Source organism: Lytechinus variegatus, chromosome 8 (assembly GCF_018143015.1).
Source record: "Lytechinus variegatus isolate NC3 chromosome 8, Lvar_3.0, whole genome shotgun sequence".
NCBI classification, from domain to species: Eukaryota; Metazoa; Echinodermata; class Echinoidea; order Temnopleuroida; family Toxopneustidae; genus Lytechinus; species Lytechinus variegatus.
Window position 1 is genome coordinate 20,262,169 of NC_054747.1, and position 17,833 is coordinate 20,280,001.

At 35.7% G+C, this 17,833-nt stretch overlaps 1 protein-coding gene across 1 annotated transcript in view; it reads left to right on the forward strand.

Moving 5' to 3' along the window:
* Positions 1–17,833, forward strand: part of LOC121420125 — a 97,756-nt gene that overhangs the window by 57,524 nt on the left and 22,399 nt on the right. The window contains exons 24-33 of the mRNA XM_041614662.1: positions 392–511; positions 3,881–4,003; positions 5,347–5,507; positions 6,277–6,514; positions 7,352–7,471; positions 10,893–11,009; positions 12,200–12,322; positions 13,307–13,467; positions 14,745–14,976; positions 16,098–16,214. Of these exons, the coding sequence (XP_041470596.1) occupies positions 392–511; positions 3,881–4,003; positions 5,347–5,507; positions 6,277–6,514; positions 7,352–7,471; positions 10,893–11,009; positions 12,200–12,322; positions 13,307–13,467; positions 14,745–14,976; positions 16,098–16,214 (1,512 nt within the window). The remainder of the gene's footprint in view (positions 1–391; positions 512–3,880; positions 4,004–5,346; positions 5,508–6,276; positions 6,515–7,351; positions 7,472–10,892; positions 11,010–12,199; positions 12,323–13,306; positions 13,468–14,744; positions 14,977–16,097; positions 16,215–17,833) is intronic.

Genomic DNA, 17,833 nt, shown 5'->3' on the forward strand with positions numbered 1-17,833 from the left:
GAATATCTCATTTTCATGTGACTGGAGTTGTGCATATAAATGTTTTGGGAAAAATAAGCGAAACTTTGAAATGTCATACATGTAACTTTCCTAATTATTCGTCCGATTTTAATGAAATTTTCAGCATTATGCTAGTTTGATTTTTCTTTATTTATTAAAATCAGTAGTTTTCTGGGGTGGACGTGACCTTTAAATATCAGTCAAAATATCATTGAAATATTTCACAGTACATACACCTATACATCGGCATTTAAGTGCGATTTAAGTCATATTCAACTCTTTGTAAAAATCCCCCAATCAAATATCTTATCGTTTTCTTCTGAACATGAGGGTTGGATGAATTTTTTAAAAATCTGTCAGAGTGTATAGCACATTTTTTTTACATGAACAGCTTGTCCGGATGATCAGTACCCTTGCTACTTTGCTGATTCAATCTGTCTTAATTATACTGCTTTTGGATGTGATGGAAACTATGATTGTCCAGGTGGTACGGACGAATTCAATTGTACAGGTTAGATTGTTCTTTCACGTTATATTTCCTTTATTTCTTCACCCCACTTTTGTTAGGGAGACTTGGTCGTAAAGTTGTGTCATAATCAAGAACTGGACTGGGTCCTTTGGTGTTTTTTCTAATACATCAAGTACAATGAGTTTACATGTACCGTAAGTAACGGTGTATTAACCGCACCCGTGTATTAACCGCACCCCCAACTTTGGACTAAAAAAAAAAAAAAAAAATCTCACATTTACATGCATATTTGAGGTACGAAGAAACAAAATCTAAGTTTTTAAGATTTCAAAGTATCCAAAGAGATTACCGGTATGCAGAAATATGCTGTTCTTGATCAATTGAATCTACAAATGTTAGAAAGAAAGAACGGTCCCGACAATATTGGCAACTTACACACTCGCTCACCTCACAGTCGGTGTACACACACAGCACTGCCATTACATTGCAAACTACGATACAGTACAAGTCATGCCAGTACATCTTATCAAATTATGATCTGTGTCTTTCCCAGCGTAGGAGGAAGAAACATTCACATTTCTTGCATCACAATCTCACAATCACTTTCAGAAATTTGATGTCTTAGCATGAATTTTGGATACGGAATTATAGGAAGGTTCAAGAAAAAAAGAAATTGGCATTTTTTCCAGTTGTTTTTTACGGCTTCGTGCCGTCTCTCTCGTGCGTGGTTTACATGGTATCTTATGAAAAGCAAACAGGAAGGAAAAAAACAAGCTGGCGCGAAACGGGACTTTGAATAGCGCCAGCTTAAGTCGCACTATAACCACATTACAACGCAATCTCTAAGCTCACTCAACTCTCGCTCAGCTTTGACAAAATATTACCGAGTATGCTTGGCGTCTCTTTTAAATTAGCCAGGGAACTTCACTACTTTGAATCGAGAATAAAGTCAAAATTAGTGTCATGAAGGTGGGTGCGTTTGTTATGGACAACATTTAATTAATAATGCTATAATCGCTTCCCATTACCCGCGGCTCATACCCCTCTAAACGACATTGCCTGGGCGGCTACGCCCGGCCACTCGAAGTGTTGTGAACTGGCAGACATCGTACATGTACGGGAGGGGTTACGGCGGGCTGGCTCAGACCCGTCACCGTGATAAACCGCACCCCTGACTTTTGCTTCTACCCCACCAAGAAAAAGGTGCGGTTAATACACCGTTACAATGAGTTTACGTGTATATCCAATTTGTCTAATGCCGATTCGTCCAGTTGCCAACTTGTAAACTATCATTTGGTCTACCATCAGTTCGTCCACTCACCTCATGGTCTACTTTCATTTAGTCTAATGCCATTCCATCTGGCAAGCAGTTGGTCCAATAGCCATTTAGTACATATGCCATTTGATCTAATTGGACTTGAGTGTTCATTTTGCAAAATGAGTGAAAATGAAATGGTTATTAGACCAACTGGTTATTAAACGAAATGGTCATAGATGAAGAGATGATTGGACCAAATGGTTATTAGACGAAATGTTGATGGACGTAATGGCATTAGACGAAATGAAGGTAGACCATGTGAATGGACGAGTTGGCAGTAGACGAATCAGTAATTTACAGCACAACGATTCCCAATACAATGTTATGAATGTTGTTGAGTGCGATGAATAGAATACAATATGAGGTGATAGACGAAGGTGATGATCCATTCATCAAGCTTAATGGATCATTTCAGCTTTCACCAAATGAAGCATTCTCTTTATTACACAAATGAACAAAAAATTCATTCAGCCCATTTTGCAATGATGTCATCATCCCTGCAATTTCGGATCCATTCAATTGTGTTCCTTGCATGATGAAAGAACAAATAAATGATCCATTCAACTCGGTTACGGCTCGTTGAATGAATCATTTCATCTTTCACCTCATGAAGTATTCTGTCTATTGCACTCATTAACATTCATTGTATGATATGGCCCGTAAAAGTAGATCATTGTGATTTAAAATTTATGCATGTTGATGTTAAGTGCATAGAGAGAGTGAGCACGGTCTGTTGATTCTTGCATATACATGTACATGTATGCATGTAACATTAATGCACGCTGCAAACGCGAGTACCGGTGAACGTGCAATGGACAAAATCATATAGATCCAAAATTGCACAAATGATGACATCGTTGTAAAATGGATTAAATGATCAATTTCAAAGAAGCAATCATATAACAAGGATCTATCTAGGTTTCATAAAGTTGAAGTATGACAATTTACAGGTACACATGACGAAAACCTCCATTTGAGAACACTATACCCCTGTTTCCCTCTTCATCCATTCTCTTCTCCAAGTACGACAAGCCCTTAATGCCCCCAAGCAAGCAATTTAAGTATCAAAACACCTGTTTCTTGACCTCGGTCCGAAGATAACAACAGCCCGGCATTTACAGTCACAGCAGGGGACCACACACGATGGGATGCATGCGCAGCGCTGAGCACGGTCCCTGCAAAGCATGCCGTCATTTTTATTTGCTTATTTTCCTTATTTCGAGGTCGATTTTTTTCGTTCGAAATTGAAAATGGAACAACATTGGATTTCTGAATACAATATGCCTTTGAAAACGTCATTAAATATCAAATACAATAATTTCATTCCAAAGGTCCTACTACAGGCAGAGAAGTCTTATGTAAAAGCACAGCTGTTGTTTATCATTTCGTCCTTGGCTCAACGCTCATATACTGGCCTGTGGAGGTGAAATTGAGACAGCATGGATTACCTGGCCAAGCAGGGTTGATCAGGGCTTGGAAATGATTTTGGGGATTTCCAAACGTAAAATGGGGTATAAAACCGCAGTTTGCAATCTGAACTGTGGTCCTTCTCCAAACAGGGGTTTGACGTAATGCATGCATATGTTTTAATGTACATGTATGTTTATATATTCATGATTTTCACTGTTGATTTTGTTTCTTCTCACAATTATGTTAACTTGACCCTACTACATCTAGATCTATAAAGGTATAACAACCTGTATTTTAAAGTCTGGCCCATATTCTGAAGCCAGGTTGAACCTAGACCACGGTCTAACTCTGTGCTAAAATTATGGGAGCCAAAATTTCAAAAATTTTGTTTATATTGTACATTTCTTATTTTTACTATTTTTTTCATTTTGCTTTTCATGATGAAGAAAAATACTTCAGTTATCATTCCCAGACAATTATGAATAATTTGAGTATCCAATAAGTTAATAAATTGGATGTGTACTGTTAATGATTTGCGCCCCATTTGGCTCTCCATACTTAAACCACAACTTTAAACTTAATTTAAGCCAGAGTTCAGAATACGGGCCTTTCTCATGAAATTATTCCTTCCTGCAACTACTAGAGTTTATCTTTAACATTTTTGTTTCTGTGTCTTTTCTTAGGTTGTTTTGCATGTCCTGGGTCTTCATCATGTTTACTTGACCTTCAAGTTTGTGACTTTTATAACGATTGTCCTTATGGGGAAGATGAGGCAGAAGATCTCTGCAGACACTCTGAGTATATCAGTAAGTTTATTTTTGTCTCGCCTGAATTTTGATAACACTTGGTTCAAATGATCTTTGGGTAATTCCGTGTTTGCGTTGTTGAGGAAGATGGGATCCCCTGTCATTTATGGGTCAGAAGGTCAATTTTCTGGTACAAATTGCTCTCTTTAGATTTACTTGAACTGAACTGAACCTGAATTTTATAATTAAATGCTATATTTCATATATAACCATGGAATATAAATAGAAGTAAAGAAATACCACAGAAATAAAGAAAAGAAAAAGAAGAGAGAAAGAGAGAGGAAATCAAGATTACGGGAAATAGTAAATATAACAAATGAGAAAAGGAAGAAAAGAAAAAAAGCAAAAGAGTGAGAGGAAAGAGACAGAAAGGAAAGAAAAGCTAAAGGAGGGGAAGATGAAAGGAAAATATGGAAAAGAAGACCAACGGAAAGGAAGTGTACGAAAAATAGGAAAATAATAATAATAATAATAATTGGCATTTATATAGCGCTTTATCAATCTAAGACTGTTCATAGCACTTAACAATTATTATTACCCGGTCACTGGATTCATAGCATTCCAAGCAGCCTGTTAGGCGCAAACTTTGCTAAACCAACCACAATGACGGTTGTTTCTTACTGGTACCCAATTAGCACCTGGGTGAGAGTGGCAAAGTGTGGATTGACGCCTTGCCAAAGGGTGCTAGGCCATGGTGGGATTCGAACACACGACCCTCTGATTACAAGGCGAGAGTCAGGACCGCTACACCACGGATGCAAAGCTGGTTTTAACCTTGTAAAAAATATAGTAACTGATAAACATTTACCAAGAATATAAGTCAACACAGAAAATAAAAAGGTGAGATGCATGGATGATGAGATACTGGCAAGAAAGATACCGTAGGCATTGACACAAATTATAATTTAGTACATGTATATACATTGTTACAAAATTCAATATTCAAAGAGTTAACTGTTTATTTGATCTAAAATTCAAATTTGTGCAGATCACTGGAATGCTGGGGAATGAAAACCTGTTCAGAAAACAATACAATTTCAAATATTAATAGGTAAAATATGGCAGTAACAAACTTTGAATATTGCACAGTTCATATAACACATTCCCTTTCAAATGGGAGACACTGTTTTGGCCACTAATTTCAATTTAATTATGAATATTTGCTTTTCCCTGTATCTCTTTCTCGTTTTCTTTCTATGTCATTGTATGCCATTCCCACCAATATTTTAATATTTCCCCATTCTCCCTTACTTTCTCAACACTCTTTTTCATGATATTGGCCTCTCCCTCTCTCTGTCTTATTCCCTCCCTTTCTCCCCTCTTTGACTAATTCCATTCACTAGGTAACTTTGACATCCAAGTTGGCGTTTGGACATACTTCAGTGAAGGGTTTGTGAGAGAGAGAACTCTTGATGATCGTGATACTCCAGCAAGCGAATTCTACGATTTCACCCACTATGTCTTTGAAAGTCCTGAAGGATCTACCCTGTTTATGGAGATACTGGTAAATATTCATGCATTACATTATTTGACGATAATAATGTAAATTTGACCCTAATAGGATTGAAATTCCTTCTTTGATTTGAGAACAAAAACTTTGTGCATTGTTAACAGATGACTGATGGCAATCAAAACTGTCTTGTCAGAAATGTTTGGAATAGAATCTTGTATCTGAATTTGAACCTCTCTACTTTGTTATTTTTAAAAAATATTACAAAAAGCACAGTGAATGGTGTTTTTTAGGGGATGTTGCAAGAAAATTTTATGATTTATAATTATAATTTTATACATCCAATTTATCATTATTATTATTGTTATCATTTAAATCACTTTCTCTTATTCTTTGTAGTCGCTTTACATGTATTTGGATTTGTTTTTGTTGATTACTTGTTTTTACTGTCTCCATTATTGTATATACATATAGCTTTGTTAATTAGTATTGAAACTAAGTTTAGGGACTTGCCTTTGACACAAGCATTGCTTTTCTTGGCAAATCCCTCTGTTCAGTTGATTTATCTTCTATATTTGTAATATAAAATGTCATTGAACTGTCTATATTGTTTTTAATATGTACTATTACTTCAATTATATTTGTTTATGATAATAATCAATCAGAAATTCACAATCTATTTCAGAACTTATGATTGATTTAGGGACCAAAAATAAACCTGCAATTGATCGCAAGTTTCTCGCAACTCCCCTTTAGACTAGTAATCATAGAAACATAATTCATATGATTCTGATTCTTTCATCTGATTCTCTTTATATTACAGAATTTTACAATGAATCTGACCGGACCTCTCGTGGACCTTGTGGGTGTCTCTACTGGAGCCTTTACCAACCCAACAGATATTTGGACAGTATTAGCATATGCAGATGGATATGGAAATCTGGAGAGCTATACTTCTAGTACAAACTTTACCCTACTTTTCAATACAGGTTATCTTCTCATTGCCATGCCAAAATCTGTTGCTGGTATCTTCAATATGACTTTCAGGGTGTCAGCTATTGGTAAGGCATGAATGATATAAAATATGTTTAACTTTGGAATCTTTAAAAAAAAAAATTCTTGTCGTTCGATGGAATATTTGTTATCAGCATACATGTTTAGAATGTTGCATTCTAAGATTAAATGATCTGAATAGTAAATTAAGAGGCTTTTATAGGTGAAAATTATAATTTGTTAACAGATTTTCGGCATTACTCCTGTTTGTTTAAGATCAGTATGCTCAATCTGTAATTAAAATCTGTCATTAAAGTCATAAGATCAGTATGCTCGATCTGTAATGAAAATCATAAGATCATAAGTCAGAAAAAAATTGGAACCAGTGGGATTCGATCCTGCCATCTACTGCTTTTCAGGCAGTGACTCAACCCCCAGGCTATTCTGGTTCATGGCTAAGCCACGATGAACTGGAATTCAAATACCCTCGATCCTCTTTTTTCTGACTCATTAATATTCAAATGCCATCTGCCGTGGACAATAGATAGTAAATTAAGAAGCTTTTATAGGAGGAAATTATAATTTGTTAACTAATTTTCGGCATTACTCCTATTTCTTTAAGATCAGTATGCTCGATCTCTAATGAAAATCCTAAGATCATAAGTCAGAAAAAATTGGAACCAGTTGGATTCGAATCTGCCATCTACTGCTTTCCGGGCAATAAATAAATGATCTGAATGTTGCATTGTGGGTAAGAAATGCCTGTGAGTTGTTTAGTGCTTTGAGCTATTGCCATTTAATGTCAGTGTGCTCCGTAGGAGTAAGCTAAAATCTGCTTTTCTGAGAATTCTGTGGTTATGCTCAGGGAATACCACTTTAAAAAAAAAGAATATTCTCTCTTTCAGAATGTGAGAGTCCTGAATTCCCCTGTTATCTCTCTCTGCATTGCCTGGACATTGATACGGATTATTGCGACGGAGAGGTTCAGTGTCTTGATAGTGAAGAGGATGAAAATGGATGTGAAGGTAAGAATACTACGATGGAGGAGAAAGAGAAGGATAGATGATAAATGTGATGGTGAAGTTCAGTGTCTTGATAGTGAAGAGGATGAATACGGTTGTGAAGGTAAGAATACTTGGATGAAGGAGAAAGAGAAGGATAGATGATAAATGTGATGGTGAAGTTCAGTGTCTTGATAGTGGAGAGGATATGGATGTGAAGAAAAGAATATGTGGATGGAGGAGAAAGAGAAGGATAGATGATAAATGTGAGGGTGAAGTTCAATGTCTTGACTTTTAGCACAAATGCATACAATAGTGGAGCGTTGTGGCCCAGTGGATTAGTCTCCGGACTTTGAAACAGAGGGTCGTGGGTTCAAATCCCAGCCATGGCGTAGTTTCCTTCAGCAAGAAATTTATCCACATTGTGCTGCACTCAACCCAGGTGAGGTGAATGGGTACCTGGCAGGAATTTATTCCTTGAAATGCCCCAGCGCTGTAAAAGGCTGCGGGGCTAAAGCCAGGGTAATAATATCCAAGTCCTTTGGAAGCGCATAGAGACGTTATTTATAATGTGTTATGCGCTATACAAGAACTGTCTATTATTATTATACATAAAAACTTATTTGTATGTAAAATATGATATTTTCGCCTTATATGTATTACTTTCTTTTGTAATGCAGTTTGACCTTTTATGACCTTAAATGACCTTTAACTGATCTAATTGTCAGTGATCCATATACATGTTTTTGCATTTGATTTTTCATTAGCTTTAATTTGATATCAAACATGATATGTTTTTTTGTAAAAGGTGAAAGTCCTATTTAAGAGATATGTAAAATAGTGGGCGTGGCCTATGACGTCAATTGTAAGAAATGCCGAAGGGTGCCCAATTGGCATCCGTCGGATTCTTGAAGTAGACACCCTATACTACAACTTTCATTTTAAAAAAAGCATTTGTACCCAACTTGGCGGTCATGTTGTGGTTGTACTTGACTGTACAGTATATGTCCCTGTTTTGTACCAATACTTTTATCATTTTTTATATTGAAATAAAAGCAAGATCGTGCTTTCTAAACACAACATCAGAATTTCCCCGGTAAAAAAACCTCATCAAATCTTCCAGTGTAACAGATTTTTCAAGTTGAAACCAAGCATGGGATATAGGTAGGGTTGTTAGGAAGCAGATGCTCATAAATATGTTGACTCTATGGCCCGTATTCTGAACTCGGGTTTAAATTGAACCCTGGCTTAAAGTTGTAGTTTAACTATGGAGAGCCAACTGGGGCACAAATCCTTAATGGTACACATCCAATTTATTAACTCATATGACACCCAAGTTGTTCATAATTGTCTGGGAATGATAACTAAAGTATTTTTCTTCATTATGAAAGCATAAGGAAACAATATAGTGAACGTAAGAAATATACAATATGAACACACTTTTTTTAATTTTTGGCTTCCCATAATTTTAGCACAGAGTTAGACCACGGTTTAAGTTAAACCTGACTTCAGAATACGGGCCTATGACTTAACTGCTAAATGAGCACAAGGTGAACAGTTACACTGTTTTTCAAAAACAGCTAAATGTGTGTTTTTATTGTTCTGTAAAATGACAGAAATTCTTGCCATAGTGGCTTAACCCTAATTTGTTGAGGGGGGGGGGCATTATGCCCCCCCCCCTCAACAATTTTCACAATATATCTGCCGTGCAAAATTGTTTGACCTGGTCGCTGACTGACTTTTTACTTTCAAGTCTCGCACAAATTTTGAGACCAAATTTGTGACGCCCGGGTACATGTACGTGATTACGACATTACGCAACATTATGTAAGTGCATGTCAGACCCAAAACTGCTCATACACGTGATTGCATGTACAAATCCAATGCAAATTGCGTATTTAGCCAAAATTCATAAATGTATCATTATTTCTACTTTTACTGATTAAACATAATTAATTTTGCCTTCTTTATGATCAGAATTAAGTCTGGAACGATTTCCATCCAAAAAACTATAAAAAACAAAAAGTAAAAAACAAAGATATACATAAGAAATTTAAAAAAAACAATAAAATACATGTACATTAGAAATCGGTCCTGAAACCAGAGTTTTTTTCATTCACAATTGTTAGGAATGCTATCAATATTTTCACCCAAGAAATAGCATTCTAGGAGCTTTATTAAGTGAATCAGAGTAAAAAGTATGATTTCATGAATAAATTCCCCCTGGGAATGACAAGAAGCAAAATACCCCGGGAGATTTAGGGTTAAGAAGAATCAACTTCAGACACCATGAGAAATTTACCAATTCTCAAAGAGTTTGTTCATGTTCATTTTCAATGTGATAAGACATACAGTAAAATGCAGTTTAACACCATTGCCCAAAATTGTACCATACATGTATTCCATGTTGTCAATTCCCATTTTCTTTCAAAGTAAAGCTCAGTCAGGATTTCATCATTCAATAGTTGTAAATCAGGAAGGGTTGGGGATGAGTATCACACAATAATAAAATGTAATGTACACACAACTGAAAGGAAATTTTTGACAAAATAGCTGAAATGTATCAGTTTATCATTATTCTGTGTCCAGTGAATAGATCACTTAAATATTTTGTTTCATTATATTGCATTATGCTATACTTTCTGTGTTAGACTTCAATACATAATCTCTCTTTGTATATAGGTGTGTATATTAATTGGAAATGTATGGAAAATGTATTGATGTATTACTAATTTATGTAACATACTTTATGTTATCATTGTATATATTGTAAAACTAAATGTTCATACCAAATGAATTAAGTTTGTAAATAAATTCAAATTCATGGCATGTTAGGAAGCATTTCTGATTCAACACATAATCAGTAATACATAATGCATTTTCCATACAGAATGCTCATAGAGTGCAAATTTTGGTGTAAATATTCTCAATTGCATGTGAAAAAAAATCCTGGGTTAAAAGTTAATTTCTTAAATATTTTATAGTTGTACATGTATGTATTTCTTTGTTTCTGCACATTTTTTTTTATGTTTTTCACTGAATTTATAGTAGAACCTTCTATAATTTTGCCAAAAGCAATTTCAGCTGATGAAAGTAAAAAAAAAATCATTACTTTATGAGATATGAATAACGTGGGAAAATTCAATTTACATTGACTTTGTACATAAAATCACATTTTGAAGCAAGTTTGGGTCTAACATGCACTTATGTAATGTTGCGTAATTTTCGGACCGCATACCCGGACATCATGAATTTGGTCTAAAAAATGTGCAAGACTTCAAAGTGAAATGTCAGTGAGCGGCATGGGCGAAAAAGCGGAATTGTCGTGGAAAATGCTGAATAATTCAAAGGCTTAAATAATATCAGATCGTTTTCCATTAAATGGTAAAGCAGTGTTTTATGATTCGTACATGTAGCTTTAATAGCATGTGTTTTTCATCAACAGGTTGCCTAAATGGCCTTTACCCATGCTTCACTGATGAGTCTTGTTATAATTATACTGTCTATGGATGTGATGGAAACTACGATTGTCCAGGTGGTACTGATGAATACAACTGCACAGGTTAGATTGTTCTTTCTCATTTTATTTCCTTTTATTTCTTTATGTCACCTTTCTTCTTGGGACGTGTTGTCATAATTCAGTTTGTAAATTAATAATGATATTCTGCATTTATACACTAGTTCTAAATACTTCAGAACAACATCTGTTAGCGCTTTACAGATATATTATTACCCTGGTCATGGGATCCTTGCTTGTGTCATATTGAATTAAAATATGATATTTGTTTATTGAAATAATTATTGCTGCCAAACATATGAATGTAAGATTTTGTAGTTTTAATTATAAAAAAATGAGTAAAACTTACAATAACTTACAAAGTTAAATTTCAATTTATTATTTTGCTTTGTATATAGATGTACATATGCATATATACATATAGTTCTTTCAATTAATTGAAAATCCATGGCAAATGAATTGGTATACTACTTATTTACATAATATACAGCTACATGTATAACTATTTTTTATGTTATTGTAAATTGCGAAGAGGTTTACGGTTATTGTAAATATTGGGAAACAAAAAGGTTCATGATGTGAATGAAGGGAAATGAATAAGGTTTGTTAATAAGTTGAAATTAATAACCAAAGCACAATTTGACAAATCAACTTCAAACTTTTACAGTACCTGTATAAATAGAAGAGAGTGGTAATGATCTTTACTGACCACACAGAAACATTAATGGCGCTAACAGTGCACTAGAAATAAATAGTGGGTATGTGCGGCGGAGGGGACCCCCATTTTTACACTCAAATTTCCGTTCCAAGGCATAGTATTTTTGTCTTATTGAGAAAAGGAACAAAGAAAGCCGCTCCAAGGCGTAGCATTTTCTTCTTATCGAGAAAAAAGAAGAAAGAAATCCGCTCCAAAGCTTCGCATATTTTTCGTTACGCCATTCCAGTCGCATTGATCTGCTACAAGGAGCTGCAATTTTGGTGAAAAGCGGCCGTAGAGCGCTTTTTCGACCATCGCCTAAGCGCAAGCGCACCCGGCGGAGGCCACGCTAGCAGCGTCAGGCACGATTGCCCGTTCCATAAGGATGCATGCGCACTCACAGAGATACAGAGATCCGTTCAGAGGACCCCCGTTTTCACAAACATTTGTAGTTCCGAAGCCCGTTCCGAGGACCCTTGCTTCCTGCAACTGCTATGAGTTTATCTTTTAACATTTTTGTTTTTGTATCTTTTCTTAGGATGTTTTGCTTGTCCTGGTTCTTCGGAATGTTTACTTGACCTTCAAGTTTGTAACTACTATAACGATTGTCCCGATGGGGAAGATGAGGCAGAAGAACTCTGCGGACACTCTGAGTATATCAGTAAGTTTATTTTCTGGTTATTGTATTTGGTTATGCATATATATATATATGTATATATATACTGTAGTACTTGTATAAAATTATTTAAAGGACAAGTCCACCCCAACAAAAACTTGATTTGAATAAAAAGAGAAAAATTCAACAAGCAAAACACTGAAAATTTCATCAAAATCGGATGTAAAATAAGAAAGTTATGGCTATTTAAAGTTTCGCTTATTTTCAACAAAATAGTTATATGAATGAGCCAGTTACATCCAAATGAGAGAGTTGATGACATCACTCACTCACTATTTCTTTTGTATTTTATTATATGAAATATGAAATATTGTTATTTTCTCGTCATTGTCATGTGAAATGAAGTTTCCTTCCTCCCTGAACACGTGGAGTTCCATTATTTTAACATTTTGTGCTTCAGGAAAAATCGTCAAATTCGTAAAAATTGAAATATTGTATAATTCAAACAATAAAAAACAAAAGAAATAGTGAGTGACATCATCGACTCTCTCATTTGGATGTATTTGGCTCGTTCATATAACTATTTTGTTGAAAACAAGCGAAACTTTGAAATGTCATACCTTTCTTATTTTACATCCGATTTTGATGAAATTTTCAGCATTGTGCTTGTCTGATTTTTCTCTATTGATTCAAATCAACATTTTTCTGAGGTGGACTTGACCTTTAATAAAAAAAAACTTATTTTTCTTTCAATATGTATGCACCGATGCAGCACTTATCGGATCAATTTTAGTCAATCTTATTCAACACTTTAACCATCTTTCTTGCTCAATGTCATACTATTGAAATGTTGTCAGATGTTTATTTAGACATTGGAATTAACCTTCATGTAATACAGCCAACTTTTTACAACTTTTTCTATCCTCTCTCACTTTCTCACACACATTCTTTCTCTTGGCCTCTTTCTCTGTCTGTCTTATTCCCTCCCTTTCTCCCTTTCTCCTTTCTTTGTCTAATTCCATTCCCTAGGTAACAATGACATTCAAGTTGGCGTTTGGACAAACTTCAGTGAAGGGTTTGTAAGAGAGAGAACTCTTGATGGTCGTGATACTCCAGCAAGCGAATTCTATGATTTCACCCACTATGCCTTTGAAAGTCCAGAAGGATCTACACTGTTTATGGAGATACAGGTCAATATTTATTCTTTAATGCTTTTTAGTAGCTGCCAAAAATATTCACACAGAAGCGATTTTCCCCCCTCTTTTTTAAAACCTTTTGATTTCTGATGTATTTCCTTCCAATAAAATGCAGTGAATCTAATACTTTGTTTGAGATTTCTTTGCTAGTTGATATTGATATGACTATTGAAGCTCCCCTTTCATTGTTGTGATAACAAATGCACAATTTCCATAACAAATATATTGTCAGCCAGTCAGATTGAAGAATTTCAGTAGCTTATAACTATTATTGTAACAAGTTTTATGAAACGGACACCAGTTTTATAATGATGATTGCAAATCCACAGGACATTGCCATCTTTTTCCAAAAAAAATCTATGATATTCCCCAGATTATGATGGATGAGATCTTGTCAAATGATTAAAACTAAAAAGGTCATCTTGTTAACTGGTCACCCATGTCCCCTTCTGGCATCAGCGGAGAGCCAGAGAAGCATTGGAGATTAAGGAATATAAGGCTGTCCCTCAAGACATACATGTACATGTAGCAACTTAGCAATATCTGGTTTACGTTCTTTACAAAGAGGCCAATTAAGACTAATTATCCCCCACACAATACATGTACATGTAGCTCACACTATTGTGTGAATCCTACTGTGATGTCTTAAAGCATCCACTCACCATGTGAGCTATACGATGGTGGCTTTTGCCTTTCATTGGCCATTTAGGTGGGAATGGACATTGGCAGCAATTATGGTTTTCACTGTATTGCAGCCCCTTATGTGTAATGCCACTGGCATTCGCATCTCGGTCACTCATTCTGCATATGTGAGTGTGACATGACTTACATGTATCTAGCCAATCAGAGACATGTACCCTGCAAGGAATCGTGCATGCGGCACCCCGAGAGAATATGCATAGCCTGCTTGTACATGTACAACTTTAGCCCATTTTCTTAAAGACGAGACTGCACTTGAAGCAACCAGGGGTGTGAGAGAGTTCAGATTTTTATCTGATTTTAGATTTTTTGTTTTAATTTTTTAGCTGAATTTCAGCTTATATTTGGCTTTCCTCTGTACAAAAAGTATGGGAACTCTTTCTATTTCAGAATTTTTTCAATACTCTTCAGCTTTTTTCAGATCTCTTTATTTGTGACCACTCACAGCCCTGAGCAACATCAAGTGTAGGAGATCCATTCCACGACCAACATATGCCCATGAAAGATGGTGCAACGTGAAACCACTACATTTATCTTGAAAACTCTGTCTCTTTCTGCATATCATGTTACAGAATTTGACAATCAATCTGACCGGACCTCTCTTGGAACTTGTGCGTGTCTCGGCTGGATATGGGACCGACCCATCATTCATTGAATCAACCCTGTTATATGTGAATGGATATGAATATTTGGAAAGCTATAGCGCAAAATCTACCCTAATGTCCAATACTGGGTATCTTCTGATCGCAATTCCAAAATCTGTTGCTGGTACCTTCAATCTGACTTTCAGAGTCACAGCTATTGGTGAGATATGAATGATTTGTACATGTATAAGGTGGTGGTGGGATTTTTACCTTATTGCTATTGGGTACATGTACATGTAGCTTGTCCAAAGAATGCACCTCCAAGCGGCCTCTTTTCGCACACTTCATTAAAGACAGAACAAAGTGCAATGCAGGAAAGCTGCCATGAAAAGATGCATAGTGCCTTCGTAGTGAGATTCCTGTCAAAAGACGTGACACAGGCTTTTGACAGGTCACCTAAGAAAGCATACACCCTGTAGATGCTTCTAAGCAAACAATCAGAGGAATGAAGGTTGTACGTTCCTTCAGAGTGACCTGGTAACGAAGATAAATGCCTTACCGAAGGACATTAGTTCTCCAAGTACATGTAGTAATCAAACCTGGCTCACTGAAATCCAGAATCCCTGCACCACCAACTGAGCTATCATGCCTTCTCGATTGCCAATCTACTGTACATGTAGAAGATTGATGCATGGTGATGATCTGATCCAAGATATTCCACATGTTAATCACAAATAATTTTCAAGAAAATATAGGTTTCTAGTTGACATTTGAAGGACTCAAGCATTTTAAGACTACATGAAGAGCTTGATTCCAAAATGGGCTAAATTCAAAACAGTTTTATTCCAAAATAAGTTAAATCCACTATTGGGTAATTTAAAATGTGTTAAGATCACTACTCAACAATAAGGTATGGATTTTTTTTGTATATACATGTTATGGATACAAGTTCACATCATCTGTGAAAAATTTGAATGAGTTTTCCTGGTTTTATGATTTCTTTTTTCTAGTTCATTTGGGAATAAAACATCTTTTCTCATATCAAAGATGTTTAAAATGGCAAAAATGGCCATTCAACAAATTTAGGTTTTATTCCAAAAGGAGCTGAATCCATGAAAGATAAAACCTCAAAAAATTGATATTGAATGCTAGATTAAAAAAAAACACGATTTAATCAATCTTATACAGAGGAACTAACATATATATCAAAATAAAACAGCACTGGATAAGGGAAAGTGGTGAATTAAAAAAGCCTTGATTTACAAGAAAATGCTACAAGTGGATTTAGCTCCTTTTGGAAAACTCTACTCTTATTCAAATTATTTTTTACTTTGTTTTCAGAATGTGGGAGTCCTGACATGCCATGCATTGCCTCTCTGCACTGCGTAGATATAGATGACTATTGTGATGGTGAAGTTCAGTGTCTTGATAGTGAAGAGGATGAATACGGATGTGAAGGTAAGAATATTAGGATGAAGGAGAAAGAATATGATAGATGATAAATGTGATGGTGAAGTTCAGTGCCTTGGTAGTGAATTGGATGAATATGGATGTAAAGGTAAGAATACTATAATGGAGGAGAAAGAAGGATAGATGATAAATGTGATGGTGAAGTTCAGTGCCTTGGTAGTAAATTGGATGAATATGGATGTAAAGGTAAGAATACTTGGATGGAAGAGAAAGAGAAGGATAGATGATAAATGTGATGGTGAAGTTCAGTGTCTTGATAGTGGAGAGGATGAATACGGATGTGAAGGTAAGAATACTAGGATGGAAGAGAAAGAGAAGGATAGATGATAAATGTGATGGTGAAGTTCAGTGTCTTGATAGTGAAGAGGATGAATACGGATGTGAAGGTAAGAATACTTGGATGGAGGAGAAAGAGAAGGATAGATGATAAATGTGATGGTGAAGTTCAGTGTCTTGATAGTGGAGAGGATGAATATCAGAGCTGTCAAGTAGTACGATTTTCCCGTATTTCATATGGAAATCAATTTAAAATACGGCAGTACGCCTTTTCATGATAATATACGGGAAAAAACAAATTAGAGAAGAAAAGGTATTGTTCACCCCACTATAGCATCTGGGAGCTTTCGGGCGGAAATGAAAAAATTACAGCCGTGTGCTGCTGCGATCTACGTTCAATGAGTTGTGCTTTCATCAAGGCTTTCCGATTAGAATTTTCAATATCCTGGCGAATCAATGCGAGTGACAAGTTCCGAGCACACGCCATAGAGATGTATACTAATTATTAGTTATATTTCTCTATGGCACACACACATCTACAAGTAGTGGCTCAAATCGCGATATATATATAGCAACTGGTAAATACATCTCTAAGGATGAATACGTCATCCAAGATGGCAACTTACATTGACCAACGAAAGGATCAAAGATGACAATGTTTCGATCATCATTTGAAAGGAATTAGCGGTAACTGCAGTTAAGGTAGGATATATCTGAATTTCACACATTTTCCCGTAAATATGGATGCAATTTCTTTTTCATAATGTGACATTTTATGTACAAAGAAACGATCAGAAAATCTGGTTTCCGCCGAATATTAGATCTAACCTTACAGCTAATACGTTGTCTGAATGTACGGGCCTCCAAGCTCTTCAGTCTATGTATTGGTGAATGAGCCAATGCAGTTCAGCGGAACAACCAAAATACAGAGTCTGAAGCTTTTGGTCTCGTGTGGGGCGCAAAATGTAAGAAGTGATCGAAGTTTGCAATTATGCATGCATAATTATCTCACACGGTAAAAATACAGATTTTTTGTCAAAATTCTGATTTGGGGGGATAAGAATACTGAAAATGCAAAATACAACTTGGCAGCTCTGGAATATGGATGTGATGTAAGAATACAAGGATGAAGAAAAAAGAGGATAGATGATAAATGTGTGTATATACATATTACATAATCTTGTTTTTTGTCTCGCCTGCATTGCAGAGTGAGGCTTTACATGTAGGCACTGCTTTTCCAACGGCAGCGTCAACATCGATTCTTAGCCTGAGGATAATGAAAGGTCAATGAACTTAGATTATGTTTGGGGAATCAAATCGAAATCTTAACC